Here is an 18,417-nt window from a genome sequence, read left to right on the forward strand (position 1 = left end):
TAAAAGAATGCTGTTGTAATAAATGGAGTATACAAGCACATATAGGTCTTAATTTCACAGATGGCAATGGTTACTTGAAACGCACTATGAGTGAACAAACATCAAATAATAATCCTTAATATTCCTGAATAGTATATGGTGGCTGAATCCCAGGGGAATACAGACAAGTTTACTTTTGACTAATTTATTTACTAGCAATATTTATAGCATATCTGAAAGTAAGCACATGCCTAATTACTTAAAAATTTCAAATATTACCAATAACTGAATTAGCTAATTGAAAGACAATGTCACAAACATTTCACTATCACTGTGTTTGGCAGTGTCTAAACTTTTTCTGTGGATAACACGAACCTCTCTGACAAGTTATGTAATCCTGCTCTAATTTTCCATCATCATTACATTCCATCTTTGGAATATATTCAATAACCTACAGTTCTCAGTACTTCATCATATCATACATGTTGATGCAGGTGTTACCTAGCATATGCATGCTTTTTCTGTTGTATACTTCATCAAATACTTATTATTTCATACCTCCTTCTGACTGTGTGGATCTATCACTCACCCACTGAATTTCACAAATTCAATATCACTGGTAGTTGTTTACCTAATCACACACAATGCTTGCAGCATCTCTTTTCAGCTGCCTACCTTCCTATGAGCTCTTTCAACTACTACAAGCCCCACTTTACTCACTCCTGTGTCTTTTGTGTCAGGTCATTATTAACCACATTCAGACTCATGTAGAAGGTGATCACATGCTTACTAATCACTTTCCAAACAGCTTCATTTGCTCTCTGTCACAAGTGGAGCCATCTCTTCCCTAATAGAATTTTTCATCTTTCCCTTCTGCCCTTATTAAAACTAAAGTAACAGAATTCCCAAAATGAGTACACTGTCTCTTCCATTAGAAGTGTATTTCATTCCCAAGTTTCTTTTGTATTCCCATTATATTCCCTGTCAGTTGTATATCCTCCCTTCCTACTATTACTGGATTCTTCCTTTTATGTCCTTTCCCTAATTCTGGACCTTCCTTCTATTCTCACTCTGTTGAATTTTTTACTGTCATGCTTTCATTTGACTTTTCTGTTCCTCTCATTTATGTGATTATTATTCTGGGGCCATTCTCTCTTACTTTTTTAAATTTTAGTTGTTTTCTTCTCTCTACCTGCATTGCTAGCTTATTACTAACACTGTCACCCTACTAAGTATTATATACTGAGTCATCTTCATTTCCAATCTGCTGAAATCATGTTTATTTAATTACATTTCATTTGCTGAGTTAAATTAGGGAAGACCCAAAGTAGTGTTTATAGTACATAAGAGCAATTTGGCTAGAATATTATCTAAATTCACTTGTTCTTTTTCAGTAAGTGCCATATGGACTTTTAACATCATCTGAGGAAGGAAATCATGTACGTCTGAATAACCATCTGAAAACATTACAAATTAGGAGTACAGCACCCCCCCCCCTGCGTAATCCACACTCCAGTGTGAATACTGAAATGTGAATTAAATACTGTGTGTGGGGATAGAACTCATAACCTTCTGAAGTTCCCAGCATCAAGGGTGAGTCTCCCATGTATACAATACCTGTTAGGACCCTATTTTGCTAAGGACATGGTATTTCCTTTCAAGCATCACATCTCTTGTTTTCAGAATTCCCCACAGATAATACATTTCTTCTCCAGGGACATTCCCCGTTTTGCAGATCCTACAACTTGCTCCACTGCCCAGTTCTTTAGCCACCTCACTCATCTCTTATCCTCTTTCTGTGTCCACTTCCTCCATCTGATCCTTGCTCTCTGTCTCTGTCATTCTATTTCAACCTTTGTCACTGCACTGGTTCAGCTAATTAATTAAGTAGCATTCCCTTACTGTATAGCCAATATTGTTTTTGAAGAAGCATCGAACTATAAAAACTCTGCAAAAGTAGAAGCTTTATTCCCCTGCAGTTCACAATATTTGTAGTAGCCAGGAGGCTTTTTAAAGACCAGAATATACCCATATTGTGACATATCATAACAAGTAAGAGATAGAAGAGGATGTTTTTACCAGACCTGTATCTGTCTTTAACAAAAAATACACCTTTCGTATTCTAAACATTTATGACTAAGTTCTCAGTGTCTGGTTTTGTTAACTACAGCACCTATAAGGCACATTTCTTACTATGGTTACCAGATAATGTTTTTGGAGTGGTTTACTATAAACTTTAAATTTCATACTTTTGGATTATTTCATAAAATTAATACATATGCATTTACTCTCATGTGGTTATCTGAAGAGAATACTTACGTCACTCAGCTGCTTGGTATTTTGCCGTGCCAACTCAATGCTCATAGAATCCAGTGGACATGAGAAGGTGAGGGTTTCAGGGTGTTGCCTGTACTTCCTTTCATTAAGAGCATCTCCAGCTTTTCTGGCCTTTTCAACATCCAAAGAACCAATGGGACTCCAGCCAATACCTTTAAACCAGGCGTTATAATCTTCCTTGTATTCATTCTGAAAATGAGGAGACACATTATTACATATGATAAATGACACTATTACATATAGAGACATAGCAGATACATTAAATATCAATACCTCAGTTAAACAAGGCATTCACAAAAAGGAGTAACTTTAACTAAACAGAACAAAAAACAGCAAAACTGTTAAGATTATGCATAATAATACTGCAAAGTCACTGTTTTATGTCATTGAAATTCTGCAGTCTTAAGTTTTAAACCCTTTAAGAGTACTTTATGTTCATGAAGAAAACGTTTTGTTAATCACCTGCTGGATTTAACAGTCATGTTTTATTGGAACTGACATTACATGATTCTTCTGCAAGGCTTTAATATATTGTGTATGGTGGATAAAATACATTATATATGGTAATCATCAAATTCTATCTCAAGCACACCCAGTCACTGCACTTACTCTGTGCAACCCTTTAGGGATTGGTGCGTGTCCACGGAAAACTTCTCTATCGCTAAGTGGGTGGGAGACATGCACATGATGAAACTGGGTATGCCACTCTATCAGCATGTGTTGTCCTACCATCTTCCATAATAAGTTGCCAGCATCTCCCTCCAAGCCTGCATCATGTGTATGTATCATGTGTGTGTATGGATCTAGGCAGTGGCCTAAGCAGCAAGCTGGACCTGCATTAGCATGGAATTCACAATCCTCTGCAGGCATATAGCAGGCTTCTGTGTCTCTCTTCCTTTGGTCAGCCTTTGGCACCTGGACTTGTAGTTAAACATGGGTTACTGGTGTTATGACTCTAGCCTATAGTAATGCCCATCAGATATTCAATACCTAATTTGTATGGGGGAGGAATTATAATGCTGCTGGTTTTTATTCCACCACATATACTTGCATAAACACTCATGCTATCATCTGTTCTTTAACTTAAGGTGATTAAGCCTTTAAATTACAGAAGTATTGTTAAGAAAATCAATTGTTCTCACTCCAAGAGTTTTAGGTTATGTAGTTTACAAAAACATATTTTTGGTATGAGAAGCAAATATTTAATATCATTAGCTTCAAAACTAAGTCCATTCATCTGTCCATCATTTAAATTGTATGAATATATATTTAGTCCCTACTGAAGAATTTGGTAATTAGATGGGGAATTATTGAGAGCTCCAAATCTGCAGTCATTTGCAAACCTGGTCAGCCTCAGGGTGTTTTTGTCAGCCTTGACATTGTAGAAATAAATACTAAAAAGAAGTGGTCCAAGGAGAGAACACTGTGGGACACCACTGGTAATTAATTTTCTTGCAGAGGTTGGTTATGTTATAGGTTCATAGGTTGGTACTAGGCTATCAGCCCTAGGGCCTGTACAAGCCTAGCCATAACAATTCCCTGGCTATTTCTTCCCATAATATTTACTTCCCTGGACCCCTGTCTAGTAGGGCGATTGACGTGACCCCCGGGGTAAATTTCCTATCTCCCATCCAGTCGTCAAGGTTCCTTTTGAAGAGGGCCAAGGAGGCATTTTGCTTGACATGTATGAGCAGTCTATTCCAGAGTATGGGGATTCACTGGGTCAGGAACCTATCCCTCCAGCATGTTTTGTTCATTGTGATGACAAGGTTTAGATCCCTGGAGCATGTGGCTCTGAGGGATTGGGATTTCTTTAAGTGTAGCATGTCCAACGGCTCTGGGTTTGACATGTCCTTACATGTTAAGCAGAGATCGCCTCTGAGTGGATGATATGTGACAGAGTATAGCTGGAGTTTTTTTAGTCAGTCAGCATAGGGCATCTGCTTTAGGCCTGTGATTCTTTTAGTGAGGTGTTTCTGCGGCATTTCCAGTTGTTGCAGATGTCTTGAGAGGTACATACCAAATGGGGCGTTGTACTCTATGATGGGTCAAATGAGGGATGAATACAGTGGAACAATGACCTCCTTTTTTCTGGATGAAAAAAACAAAAACAGATAATGCCAAATACCATTCTTGCCACTGCACAAGTCCCATGGAGGTAACTGAGTGGTCACACAGCCAGTTTGCCTTTGTATAGAACGATAAATGAGTAACAAATGTTGCTGTCTTTCAGCTTTTCCCGGTTAGGGGTCACCAAAGCAGAACTCCGGTCCGCTAATGATTGGCAGTAGATTTTTCACGAATGCCGAGGGGCCAGCTCGACATTCAACCTTCAATGAAGGCACACCCATTTACGCATTTATTTCGAATGCCCACCCAACCGCGGGGAGGACATGCAGACTCCACATAGAAGGCACTCCCCGCACTCCAGCTGAGAATCAAACGGGAGAACCTCTTGCTGTGAGGTAACAACGCTACCGCTGCACCACCGTGGAATAGATACATGAGTAACAAATGATTAATTAATTAATTAATTCGTTAATGTAAGATTTGCTATTAGTAGTTTTCTGTGCTGCACATTTTAGGGCTATTTTGGAAATAAAGATTTTCGTTTTATCATTTTGGCTTTTTCTCCTCATGATGCAGCCACACAACACTCTTCAAAGCTAGCTGTAGACTTTGGAAAGTAATTTCACATTTACAACAGTCATACCTTTTAAAGTGGTTACTATATCACATGCAGCTACCAATTTCATTGCTATGTCTGCTGGGATTTGTGGTCCACCCTGCCAAACTAGAGTGTTACTGACAATTATAAAAGTGGCAAAAAGGGGAATAATTTCATTATTTTTAGAAAGCATAACAAAACAAAAGTCACAGATTTTTAAACTTAAAAATATAAATTTTCTTAAATACAGAAGTAATGGAAAATAACTATATGTAGAAATAATTCAGTTAACTAACTTTTCATTTCAAAATTAACCAGAAAATTTAAAAAATCACTAAAAGAAAGTGGGTTGCAATTCTACATTTGAGGGTACACTGCATAGAAAGTGACAAAACTGGAATCTTTTCTCTGGGATTCAGAAAGGCTTACCACAGTGTGGAACATAACTCAGTCTCCTAGCCCAAGAAATCTCGTCAAAGCTTTATATAATGGGGGTACAAAGGTAAAAAAATAGGGACAGATTTTAAATATTGGTCTTATAAACTTAGAAAGTTGCTAGAATAACAGGGTTTGTGTTAAAATGCATTTTCTAAAGAATATGAGATCTGTAACTCAAATGTATGTCATTATGTAGTGATTTAATTCCTAAAATCATCCTAGTGATTTGTCAGAAAACCAAAAGTTTTATAAGGAACAGACCAAAATTTGGGGGCAAAAATCTGGACATTCTATGAAAATCTGGACAGTTGAGAGGTATGATGTAGAAGCATGATCTTGGAAGGTTCCTATATTGTGATAAGCCTTTTTGATTCTCAGAATATTCTTCTGCTGTGGTTTTCCCTAGTGGAGATCAGTTTTGCAGGTGAAACCGCATGCTACTGTAGCTGTCCATGGGATTGGCTAATGATATTTGTCCATGTCACAGACATGCTAGAACATCATCTGTATACAAACAGCATGTCACACACCTGTCAATGCAGCACTCTACTCTCCATATCATGTCTTGGGTCACTAGTGCTTCTTACTGTGTTGCTGTATATATGTACATATGTATGCATGTATGTATGTACGTATGTCATCCAGCATGTTAGCAATGGTTTATAGAATGATACAACAGACTTAATAACATGCTAAACAGTCATAACATTCAGTGCATATACTGAGAAGGCTTTGCCTACAGTAGGTCTTTGGATCCCATATGGTTGTAGTGTGTGTGTGTGTGTGTGTGTGTGTGTGTGTGTGTGTGTGTGTGTGTGTGTGTGTGTGTGTATGTGTGTGTTACATGAATATAAGGTAACTATAAATGATTCACTTGCATTGTACAGCACGTGCATGCATAGTTCTAGCTGTGTCAGAACATGCACTATCCTGCTGCCTAACTGCTAAGTTTTGACAAGGGCATGAATGTCAGGACCACATGTGCTTAGCAACATCGATAAAGTGCTGAACGTATGATCATTATGCACTTTGAATGTCCGCTGCATGGTGTGTGGTGGTTGACAACAGAGTGCTGTATCCACTTCATATGCTATATCAGCATCGGATTACTAATGCAGTATCTATACCATTTTGTACAGCACATGTATGTGCACCCATCAGAGCTGTAGTCACCAGAAAGCGATGTTTGCTCAACACATATATTTAATATCAATGGCGTCAGGATGCCCACGTGCTGTACACTTTCGTTGCACTGTGTTTATGGTCTCCTGTGCTTACTGCATGTGTCACATTCATAACTGATGACTGTTGCCATGGTTACACTTGTGTGTGTGTGTGTGTGTGTGTGTGTGTGTGTGTGTGTGTGTGTGTGTGTGTGTATGCACCACGGCCACAAACAACAGAACATCACTTGTTCTAGAGACATATATTTAATAATTTTTCAGCATTCCACTATGTCATGCACCAGCACTGTTGTGCATTACACCACTAACAATGCACTGAATATGCTATCTTAGCAGTGCATCCACATCTAGTGAGCATTGGCTAGACTACACTACTGTGTTACTGCAGTGCACCTGCACTTGTCATGACCATAGACAACTGACACCTGTGTTCATTCAACATAATATGCAGTAGTGTAGGTGATTTTATGCTGACATGCAGCCCAGTTTCACTGCATTGATTCTGGCTACCTTTGATGTGCTAAGTTATGGTCTACATTGTCATGGCTCAGACAAAAAGCCACTGCAGCAGAAGATGCTGGCATATAAGTCAAATCTCTTTTTAGGTTACAGATGTGAAGGACAAAGGTATATTTAAACTGTCAGGTATGCGTATGCTTACAAATACGATAAATGCTGCCAGTGAATATTGGGATGGGGGAGCCAATGCTATTAAGTAAACAATTACAGAAAGACTGTTGCTGTCCCTGAAAAATCCATGTCTGACCCATCTCATGGTATATGACATTAAGTATATTTACTCACATTTACCTTGTATAACACAGTTCTGCATAGGCAAGCGAAGTTCAACAAATATTTTCAGCTGCATACATGTGCCACATTATGTCACACATGAACAATTACACATGTGTGATATTGTACCTGCTGACATCAGTGAGACATGTGCTGTTCATCATAACACATAACTGTTACATAGCAATGCCTTTGTGTCTCTGGTGTTGCCAATGTCAAGCTGACTGAAGTGTTTTTAGCTGAATCTACAAGGCTGAGTGGGTAGCCCTTCAAACAGATTATAATTCTACGTGAAGCTTGGTTGTCTTGCTATTACTTATATTTTGGTTTTGCTATTTTTTATGTCACTTAAGAAGGTGCAGATGGAACAGTTCTTGGCATGGGGGTATTTAGGAAGGCTTTTTCCCATTTAATAATCTTTAATGGGTTGCCCATTCAGTGTTACAAGCTGAAATGAATAGAGTTTAGCACATCATGGATTGACGTATTGTCTCATGCCTGTATGTTTCAAACATATGTGCATGGTGCCCTGTAGCCATGTGTACCAGCAGATCACAGCTCATATAGCTATAGCCATTACACAGTAATCATTAAAAGCACATAACTTCATGTGAACATTCACATCCAATGGGTAAGATATAGCATATGTCATGCAGTGTCATGGGCATTGTTTCACTTCCTAATGCCATTGGTGGTATAAGTTTTGTAAGTTGTGTACATATGGTGTCATAGGCTGTCATTACAGCAGTGCATGTGTGCATGATTTTAAACATGATTGGTGTAACTGATCAACTGATCACAAAGTTTACATGTGTGTTTGTGTAAGTGTGTCTGTGTGTGCATGGTGTGTGTTATTTATATATATATATATATATATATATATATATATATATATATATATACACACACATCATTACATGTTTTGCCAACATACAGTGACCGTTCTCATATGTTAGCATATGGTGACACTGCAGTATTGGTGCATATGATGGTGTCTGTTACAGAACATGAGATAGACTGTAGAGTCTACATACGACATACTACATATCAACATGCGTACCTGAATGCCTATTCTCTGCATTATGACAGTGTACCTGTGCTATCACACAGCATCATATACTGTCATGGGACACAAGAAAAATATGACAATATGAAATAAATATTCTTGACTTTATCACTATAAACATGCCAACATTTTATATGAATTTTTTAAATGAAAATGACCTTAAGTTCAGTATATAAAGAAAATAAGTAATCAAAACCAGTAAAACATATATAATGGCTCATCATGATCATAAATTAAATATAGCATATTTTGTTGCTGTGACTTACATCACTCTGAATATGCATCCTGTTTCTTGAAAGTTCAAAATTCATTGCATCGGGCAGGAGGGTGTATTGGTGAATTGGCTGTTTGTAGTTCACATTGGTACTGACTTCCTGGGCCTTCTTTGCAGCTACAACACTGAACATGTCCAGAGGCGTATGGTACTTTGTCTTTGTCTTCTCATAATCCTTCTTGTACTCCCGTTCGGACTGCATCTTTGCAACTTGCATGTAGTGGACCAGTTTAGGATCATCCTGTAGGCTGCGGAAACCGACATGCTTTCCTCTTGCCTTCTGATATGCTTCCTTGTATTTGTACTACATAATGGGAACAAAAAGAATCAATATTCGTGTACTCATTCATTTACTTAACCAGATTGTGTAATCTAGGACAATGCATTTATTTTCAGATTTGACTTAACCGCCACAGATAAAATTTCATATAAATCAATTTGCATAGTCTTGTGCGTGTTAACTTTACATTCCAAAGAACTTCTTTTTGTGTAAGGTTGCCCGGACTTCTTCCTTTTTTATTAAGAACAGCAGCTATTAATCATTTATTTGCTTGTTTCTATCTAAAACTGAGTCTAGTATTGAAGGTAAACATAAGTAGTCCTCTGTTCCCAACGGATCATTGCGTAATTATCTGCAAGTCATGGCATCAAAACTGATACAGTCCTTTCATTTCTATAAATATGTCATCTCCTAGTTTTTTATGTATTTACAATTGAATTCTAACAGTAATAATATAAAAAAAGTATGCATTGTCTGAAAAACAGATAATTTCTTCCCTTGTCCAGTGTAGTATGATATCTCAACAGAAAATACATACATGTCTAGCTTACTGTTTGACAATTCCTCCAAAGTCTCTTTGTATATATATATATATATATATATATATATATATATATATATATATATATATATATATATAGATAGATATATATATATAATATATATATTATTTGTGTGTACAATGCATAATATATATTCTTTTCAGCCTGGAAATGATGCTGCCAGAATACATCTGCTACCAGACTTCATCCAACTCTAGTAAGTCTGTAGGTATACCTATCAATTTACTCATGTCTCTTATATCCCATTTCTGTCTCAAATGCCCATAGGAGGTTGCTAGGCTAATGGCCCTAGGGACTTTACGAGCTTAGCCATGTAAAAACTTGAGTACCCTTATTAACCATATTTAGATGGTCGTTATTAGCAGAACAATTCTGCGATAAGCACCGGCTGCCCTGTCCATGATGGACATAGGTGCCACCCCCAAGATGAATTTATGGTCACCAATCCATTTGTCAAGGTTGCACTTGAATAGGGTCATTGAGAAGCTCTGCTTCACATGGAGTGGGAGCTTATTCCAGAGGAGCAGCAATCACTGGGAGATATATTTGTCTCTCCAGCATGTTCAGTTGATGTCACAGGCTAGGTTGAGATCACTGGAATGAGTTATTCTTGTCCCATTTGATTTGCAGATGTGCGGCGTTTCCATTAGGGCAGGTTCTGAGACTGCTCTGTAGGTCAGACACAGGTCACCTCTCAGCAGCCTGTATGATACAGAGTATAGTGACATGGCTTTCAGTCTTTCCATCCATGTCATGCTTTGGACGCCCTGGATTCTCTTGGTTAGAAACCTCTGTGATCTCTCCAGTTGCTGCAGGTGTCTGGTGAGGTACATACAGAAAGGAGTATTGTACTCAATTAGTGGTCTGATAAGGGTCAGGTACAGTGGAGCTATAATCTCCCTGGTCTTGGATATGGTGCCCTTATTTATGAGATGCACAATATAGAATGCTTTACTTACCACTACAGACACATGGTGATCAAAGTTTAGATTGCTATCAACCTGTGTTCCCACGTCTCACACCACTGAGTTTGAGCTTAGAGAGGTGCCATCTATATCATAATTAGCAAGGGCTACTTTTTTGCCAAAGGGGATTATGAGGCATTTTTTGCATTAAGTTTTAGTCCATTAGTTTGGCACCGATCTTTTGTCTGCATCAGCCCTTTCTGTAATATATTAACATCATTGGGGACTCTATGATTGTGCCCAGTGTACATACATCTGCAAACTTGGTAAGCCACAGGCCATTTACCTTCGCCTCTACTTCATAGAAATAGATTCCAAACAGTAGAGGGCCCAGAACAGATCTTTGTGGTACCCCACTGGTAACTGGTCTACTGGTGGAGGCGGACTTCCCAGCTTTGACAGTGTGAGTTCTGTCAGTGAGCCAGTTGGCTACCCATCTAGTAATGTATGGGTTAATTCCCATCTGGAAGAGTTTCTCTATGATACCTGAAAGGGAGATTTTGTCAAAGGCCTTGGCTTTATCAAGGTAGGCGGTATGTACTGTTTTGCCCTCATCCAGGGCTTTGGTGACATTCTCAAAGAAGTTCATTATGTTTAATAAGCAAGATCTACCCTTGACATAACCAAACTGGGTCGGATCAAGAGTCTGAAGGTCACCTATGTCCTTGTGGATAAAGTCCATGATGATTCTTTCCATGGCCTTGCAGATAAGGCTGGTTAAGCTTATGGGCCAATAGTTCCCAGGGTAAGTTGGTGGATCCCTTTGTGCAAGGGGATTACTCTTGCTGTTTTCCAGTCTGCTGGGACAAAGCTAGTGCTCAGGCTATGATTAAAGACAGTGCCAAGTGGTTCCACTAGATCTTGTTTTAGATTGTTTAGTAAGCAGCCTGGGATGTTATCTGGTCTCATAGGGGCTGTGTTTTTGGCCTTGAAGAGTGCTTGTATGATCTGTTCTTTGGAGATAATCAGTAGAGGACTGGTGTCAGGAATGCTTTGGGGTATGTTTGGTGGGGATGGGGGGAAAGGGTGAAGTTGTTGCCAAATCTGTTGGCTAGCAGGTTGGCAATTTTCTCAGGTTCAGTGTGAGTGGCATTTAAGTTCAGCACACAGCTAGGCATTCCCTTTTAGGTTTCAGATATAGCTAAAGAATGCCTTATGATTGTCTTTAGCTAGGGATGCTAATTTAGTCTTCTAACTAGCCTTAGAGGACTTAACAAGACATCTGATTTACTTGTTCATGCTGTGGAGGGTGCTCTTCCTCTGTTGAGTTAGTTCCCTCCTGTTCTTAGATATCAGTTTCTTTCTTTTGTTGTATAACTTATTTATACTTACAGTCCACCAGGGTGGCTTGTTTTATCGGGAATACCTGGTTTTGTTCCTGTTGGGTACAGCTGAGTCAATGCATTTGTTTAAGTGGTTGTAAAGGGCATTTGTGTATTCCTCTGCATAGTGGTCATTGCTGGCTGCGTTGGCAGGGACTTTGAAAAAAGTGAATTTCTCTTGACTAAATTCCTTAGAAACTATTTAATTTATGACTCTCTATAAGTATAAATTTTGTTTGCTGAACTTAGTTCTTAAATGCCTGACTTACATGTATCTGAATCAGCAAATGTGTATGTAAAGTCACCTGCTTCATCTTACATCTTCATAAAAAGTAAGAAAAGATAAAGTTGATTCATTGTGTATAATTAAAGTTGATTCATTGTGTATAATTAAAGTTGATTCATTGTGTATAATTAAAGTTGATTCATTGTGTATAATTAAAGTTGATTCATTGTGTATAATTGCTGTGTATATATTGGTGGCAGGTGTGACAGGTTTCTTAAATAGTTTTCTTAAAATGTAGATCCATTCTTGATGGAATCAAATTTTAATTCACCCTTCCAGTATTCATGTTTGCCACATGCTATTTCCACTGCTTACCCACTAGCAAACGCCATATATTTTGTTAGTTTCCCACACCCAAGGAAAAATGCATTTTGGAGACCTGAATTTATTCAAAGTTTTGTCATTTGGTAATTGGTTTGTTGTATAGTGAGGCATATGAACAATATATGGTTTCATGCTTTTATGGTAGGTAGCCTAGTTCACTCTAAAAGTCATTATAAACTAGTACCTCAGTCATAAGGATTATCTAAGGATTATCTAATGGTGTCATTCAAAGGGGATCCAATGTCTGTCTGCCTGGGATGACATGCTGGACAAGCCACGCTGCTTCGCAAGGGACGGCTTGCACTTGTCACCCCTGGGATTCCGGATTTTGGCAAAGGCTCTTGCCACCCCCATAGTGCCTTTTTTAGGCAAGGCTCAAATTCTAAACCTACCACCCTAGAACAAAACAAAGAAAAAAAACTAAGGGTAATGCTGCTCAATGCCAGAAATCTCAACCTCAAGATGCACGCACTCGAGGCCCTTCTCAGTATGGAGAACATCGATGTCTGTGCTGTGACAGAAACCTGGTTCAAGGCTACTGAGAGCACCCCAGCACTATCAGGTTTTACCTCATATCATGCGTTCCGGCCCCAAAACCTGGACAATACCAAGAAAGGAGGAGGGGTATCCATATTCATCAAGGACACCCACACCTCAAGATTGGTGGCATCGCACGATGCATCGGAAACCATCCAGGTGCAATTAACCATTGGCAAGACTGCTCTGCAATTTGTAGCATGTTACAGGCCACCCTCACAAACTCAGGAACCTCATATGGCCTTCCTGAAAACACTGGAGGGGATAAATGTATCTCCGAACACCATCATACTAGGTGACTTCAACTACCCTAATATAGACTGGGAACACTACTCAAGCCCAAACACTCTAACCCAAAAGTTCCTGGAATTCATAAACTCAAATGCCATGGAACAACTAGTCACCATCCCCACAAGAGGAGAAAACATACTTGATCTCATCATCACGAACATGGGAGCACAATGTTCAACGCCGGAAGTATACCCCTCATTGGTGAGATCTGATCACAAACTAATCTTGCTGGAGGTCCTCATCCCGCCCCCACCCGAAATGAAAAAGACCACAGTAAAGAACTTCTCGAAAGCCGACTTCACACTTCTAAAGACTAGTGTGGTCTCGAGCCGGCGGTTAACATTACTCAAACCGCTGAATCACTTACAAATGCCTTCTACCAGCACCTGCAGGCTGCATGGATCAGGCAATCCCAAGCAAAACAAAGACTCTTTGTACCAAAGGCAAGCGTCCAGTCTGGTGGACCCCAGCCATAAACAAACTCTACAAGAAAAGGAGAAAGCTACTACAAGATAGAGCAAAATCCTTAAAAGGTAAGACACCGCTGATCACTATAAGTAAAAAGCTAAGAGCTCTCATAAAATCATCCAAAGCTAATTTTGAGAAAAAAATAGCTAAGGACTCTAAAGACAACCATAAGGCATTCTTTAGCTATGTCAGAAACCTAGGAGGAAACTCCCAGATATGCTCAGAATTAGTTCAAAATGATGTGAAGATTACTGATCCTACAGACATTGCCAACATACTGGCTGAAAGGTTCAGTGCAAACTTCTCCCCCCCCCCTAAAGGAGAGATATCTATACCAAATGATTGTAGCCCCCCAAACATCTCTAACACCCAGGTGAGAATTGCTCTCTCCAAGGCAAAGAACACAGCATCCATGGGACCTGATGGTGTCCCCGGCTGTGTGCTCCATGAACTCAACGAGGAATTAAACCCACAGTTAGGACAGCTGTTTAATCTTAGTCTCACCTCCGGATACGCACTCCAGGAGTGGCGCACAGTGACTGTGGTCCCACTCCACAAAGGCGGTGCCTCCACCGACCCTGGAAATTACCGTCCCATTAGCTTGACAAGCTTTATCTGCAAAGCCATGGAGAGGATCATAATGGATCTCATAAATAAAGACATAGGGAACTTGCAGACTTTGGATCCAACCCAGTTTGGCTTTGTCAAAGGCAGATCATGCCTTCTAAACTTGGTTGACTTTTGAAACAGTCACCAAGGCCATTGACGAGGGAAAGGCAGTCCATACAGCCTACCTAGACCTGGCGAAGGCTTTTGATACAATACCTCACTCGGGTATCATTGAAAAACTCATCAACTTAAATGTAAACCCATACATTACAAGATGGGTTGCAAACTGGCTGAGTGACAGAACCCACAGGGTCAGAGTTGCTGGCACCATGTCAGACTCAAAGCCTGTCACAAGTGGTGTCCCACAGGGCTCAGTCCTGGGCCCACTCTTGTTTGGCATCTACTTTTCTGAAGTACAAGCAAACACAGGAGGGTTATGGCTGACAAAGTTTGCAGATGACTGCAAACTGGGCGCCGTAGTTGAAAACACATCCGACACAGATATCCTTCAGAAGGGTCTCACAGAAACGGATAACTGGTGCCAGAGCCATGGCCTAAAGTTAAATGCCAAGAAATGCATAGTCATACCCTTCGGGAAAAATAAGGTTACCCCTAGCTACCATATAGGTAGCAATCCCCTGAACACAGAAGAAGTTATTAGGGACCTGGGAACCCAGGTTGACAGTAGCCTTTCATTCGACACTCATATTGCTAAAGTAGTTAGGAAGACCTTCTACATTGCCCACCTTATCATGAAGGGATTCACATCTAGATCAAGGGAAGTCATAGTCTCCCTATACTCATCACTCATCAGACCAATGATCGAGTACAATGCCCCATTCGGAATGTATCTGACCCGACACTTGCAGCAGCTGGAGAGGCCACAAAAGTTCCTCACCAAAAGGATAAAGGGTCTCAAAAATCTGTCTTATGCTGCCCGACTGAAAGAACTCCAGTTATATTCAGTTGCTTACCGCTTGCTCAGAGGTGACCTATGCCTGACATACAAGGCCATGTCAAACCCAGATTTGATGAACATGCTTCATCTCAAAAAATCTAGATCCCTCAGAGCCACAAGGTCGGGAGACTTAAACCTCGACACAGTTATTAATAGGACGTGCTGGAGGGATAGATTCATCACCCAAAGACTCCCTATGCTGTGGAACAAAATCCCAGTTTATGTGAGGCAGAGCACCTCGCTGGCCTTGTTCAAGAGGAATCTTGACCAATGGATGGGAGATCGCAGATACACCCCAGGGGTTACCTCAGTGTCACTGCTCGACAGAGGCACAGCAAAATAATGGGCATAGTTTCTCCAAACTAAAGGGGTGGCGTAAGCCACAAAACTATGGGCTAGGCTTATAAATGCCCTCGGGCAGATAGCCTAGTATGAACCTATGAACCTATGAACCTATATATATATATATATATATATATATATATATATATATATATCAACCGGATATGCTGGAGGGATAGATTCCTATCCCAGAGACTTCCCATACTCTGGAACAGGCTACCCATCTATGTCAAGCAAAGTTCTTCATTAGCACTCTTCAAGAAAAATCTTGATGAGTGGATGGGAAATAGGAAATACACCCCGGGGATCACTTCTGTGTCTCTGCTCGACAGTGGCACAGGAAAATAACTTTCTTGGGTGGCGTAAGCCAGGGAACCTTGTTGGCTAGGTTTACGTAGGCCCTTGGGCCGATAGCCTAGTACCTACCTATATATATATATATATATATATATATATATATATATATATATAGATTCATTTTATAATTTCGAAATACTGAAATCCCGAATTTCAGTATTTCGAAATCATAAAGTCGAAGAATCAAAATCGTGAAAGTGCATAATCGCGAATTTGAATATCTCGAATATATATATATATATATATATATATATATATATATATATATGTGTATGTGTGTGTGTGTGTGTGTGTGTGTGTGTGTGTGTGTGTGTGTGTGTGTGTGTGTGTGTATGTGCATATGTATATAATGTATCTTTGCACATTTTTGCATTTCTGGATCATTTAGTTATACGTTTTTTTGACACACTGTAACCACTCCTTTGCTTACTACTTTATAAGCATATGTTAGAAACTTAGATACTGGATTTTCTTCCTCAATAAACAAATCTAGCAATCTGGTGTGGTGCTGTCAGAATTTTTTATTTCATTATAGTCCAGAAAATATGTTAATATTTTTAAAACAATAACTTGTATTTCTTTACAACACAACTATATTAACTGACTTCACTTGATCAGCCACATTAAAATACTTGAAATTAATACAATACCACAGTTGTTATTATCAGTCAAATCTTTTTTACTACAGAGCAACTTAAGAAGATACCTCACCAAAGGAGATACTAAGATATCTCTTCCCAAAAATACACAGGCATTTAATGGATGTATGCATGTTGAAAATTAAAGTGAAGATTGAATTTGCTACTTACATCACTGGCGATGTTTCGTGATGCTTTGGCCGCTGTGATTGGTATTGCATCACCCATTACATGGTGCCCTTTAGCCACAGTTTTCAGCCAGTCTTGTTTGTAGTATTTCTGCAACATAGAAACACAAAATATCAAAAAGCTGCCAAGCAAGATGAAAAAACTAAGTATGTAAAATAATGCATATATTAACAGCAACTTTGGTAAAATTACATATATATTATCATTCAAGAAAGACATGTTGGTCTTTATAGAAGTCTGCCTGTATCATTTATCGTTCTAGTTAAGGATCTGTGGGCCATCGACAGCTTCTGTAATCACAAAGAACGCCATGTAGTCAACAAACATCGCAAGTAGCTACCAGGCACCATCATTACTTGGACTGATGATTAGTGAAATCTTGTATCCCCAGAAATAGCACACTTACTCATAGCAGTCACAGTGCTTCAACAAGCCAGAAAGATATATACACAGCATCTTCAAGATACTCTACAGGGAGTCATTAATCCATACTCTTGTTAAGTTAGCTGATTTTGCAACAGCTTTTCAATCACAACCTGGACCAACGGCACAACAATCATAGTAAATAAATAATCTAAAGTCAAACAGAAATATCAGCTGGGAAATAATTGTCAGTTCTGTCAAACTATGTTGCCATTTATCTATGAGCAAAGTATATTGTACAGCATAAAGCCAATGTTTTCACCTTAATATGCCATTTGTGTTTAAGTGCAAAAACCTATTGCTCCATTAAAAACCTGATTAGTTAGAAACATGAAGTAATAAATGGAAGTTGTACATGGCTCAGTGAGAAAATAATTTGTGGGCAGTTAGTGGGGGATACATTAAAATGAAAAGGTCAAGTCTGGAATGAGGTAAATAAGATGTATATGAAATAGGCCTCCTCTGCAGTAAAGTAAGGTGATTACCTTACTGTATCAGTCACAGTGCTGGTTGAGAAGAAAAGCCTGGCATTGGCACAAGTAAATTAAGTTGTTGTGGAATTTAATTAGAAAAAGCTCAAGGGCATTACAATTTCTTAGACTCAGGGACACTGATTTAAGGGTCTAAAGAAATGACATTCCATTTTCCCGAGATGAAATCTTGGTATTATATCCACAATTTTTATGTGTAGTTTCTGGTCATTGCATTCATTTTATTATAATTTTATTGTACAATATATGTATATATATATATATATATATATATATATATATATATATATATATATATATATAGATAGATATGCCAAACTGAAACAGATGCTAGCAAAGTACACTCAAAAAATCAATCTGACAATTTTTAGGTAGTAAGTATGAAAAGTGCATGTTGTAATGAATGGGTGCTTGAGCCTAAAATCCCAAATCCCCTTAAATTATCACATTTTACCAATACTCTGATAGTTCATTTTCAGAATTTATCATTGCTTTCTACATAAAAATGGAGAATGTTTGTTTCTGCTTTTTATGTGGGTGAGATTTTATTCTGCAATGCTTGGACTGTTTTTGAAAAGGCACATGCCCAAGGTTAAGTCTGAAATGATGTCTTTATGATAGTCACTTATTGATACT

At 38.9% G+C, this 18,417-nt stretch overlaps 1 protein-coding gene across 13 annotated transcripts in view; it reads right to left on the reverse strand.

The window, feature by feature from the left end:
- NEB (nebulin) overlaps window positions 1-18,417 on the reverse strand; it is a 619,289-nt gene that overhangs the window by 447,928 nt on the left and 152,944 nt on the right. For all 13 annotated transcript variants that reach the window (XM_044074886.1, XM_044074893.1, XM_044074887.1 and 10 more), the window contains 3 exons: window positions 16,850-16,957; window positions 8,731-9,042; window positions 2,299-2,505 (listed from right to left, as the gene is read on the reverse strand). In XM_044074886.1, the coding sequence (XP_043930821.1) occupies window positions 2,299-2,505; window positions 8,731-9,042; window positions 16,850-16,957 (627 nt within the window). The remainder of the gene's footprint in view (window positions 1-2,298; window positions 2,506-8,730; window positions 9,043-16,849; window positions 16,958-18,417) is intronic.

The sequence above is a fragment of the Protopterus annectens genome, chromosome 6.part0 (assembly GCF_019279795.1).
Source record: "Protopterus annectens isolate FY-2018-M chromosome 6.part0, PAN1.0, whole genome shotgun sequence".
Taxonomy (NCBI): domain Eukaryota; kingdom Metazoa; phylum Chordata; order Ceratodontiformes; family Protopteridae; genus Protopterus; species Protopterus annectens.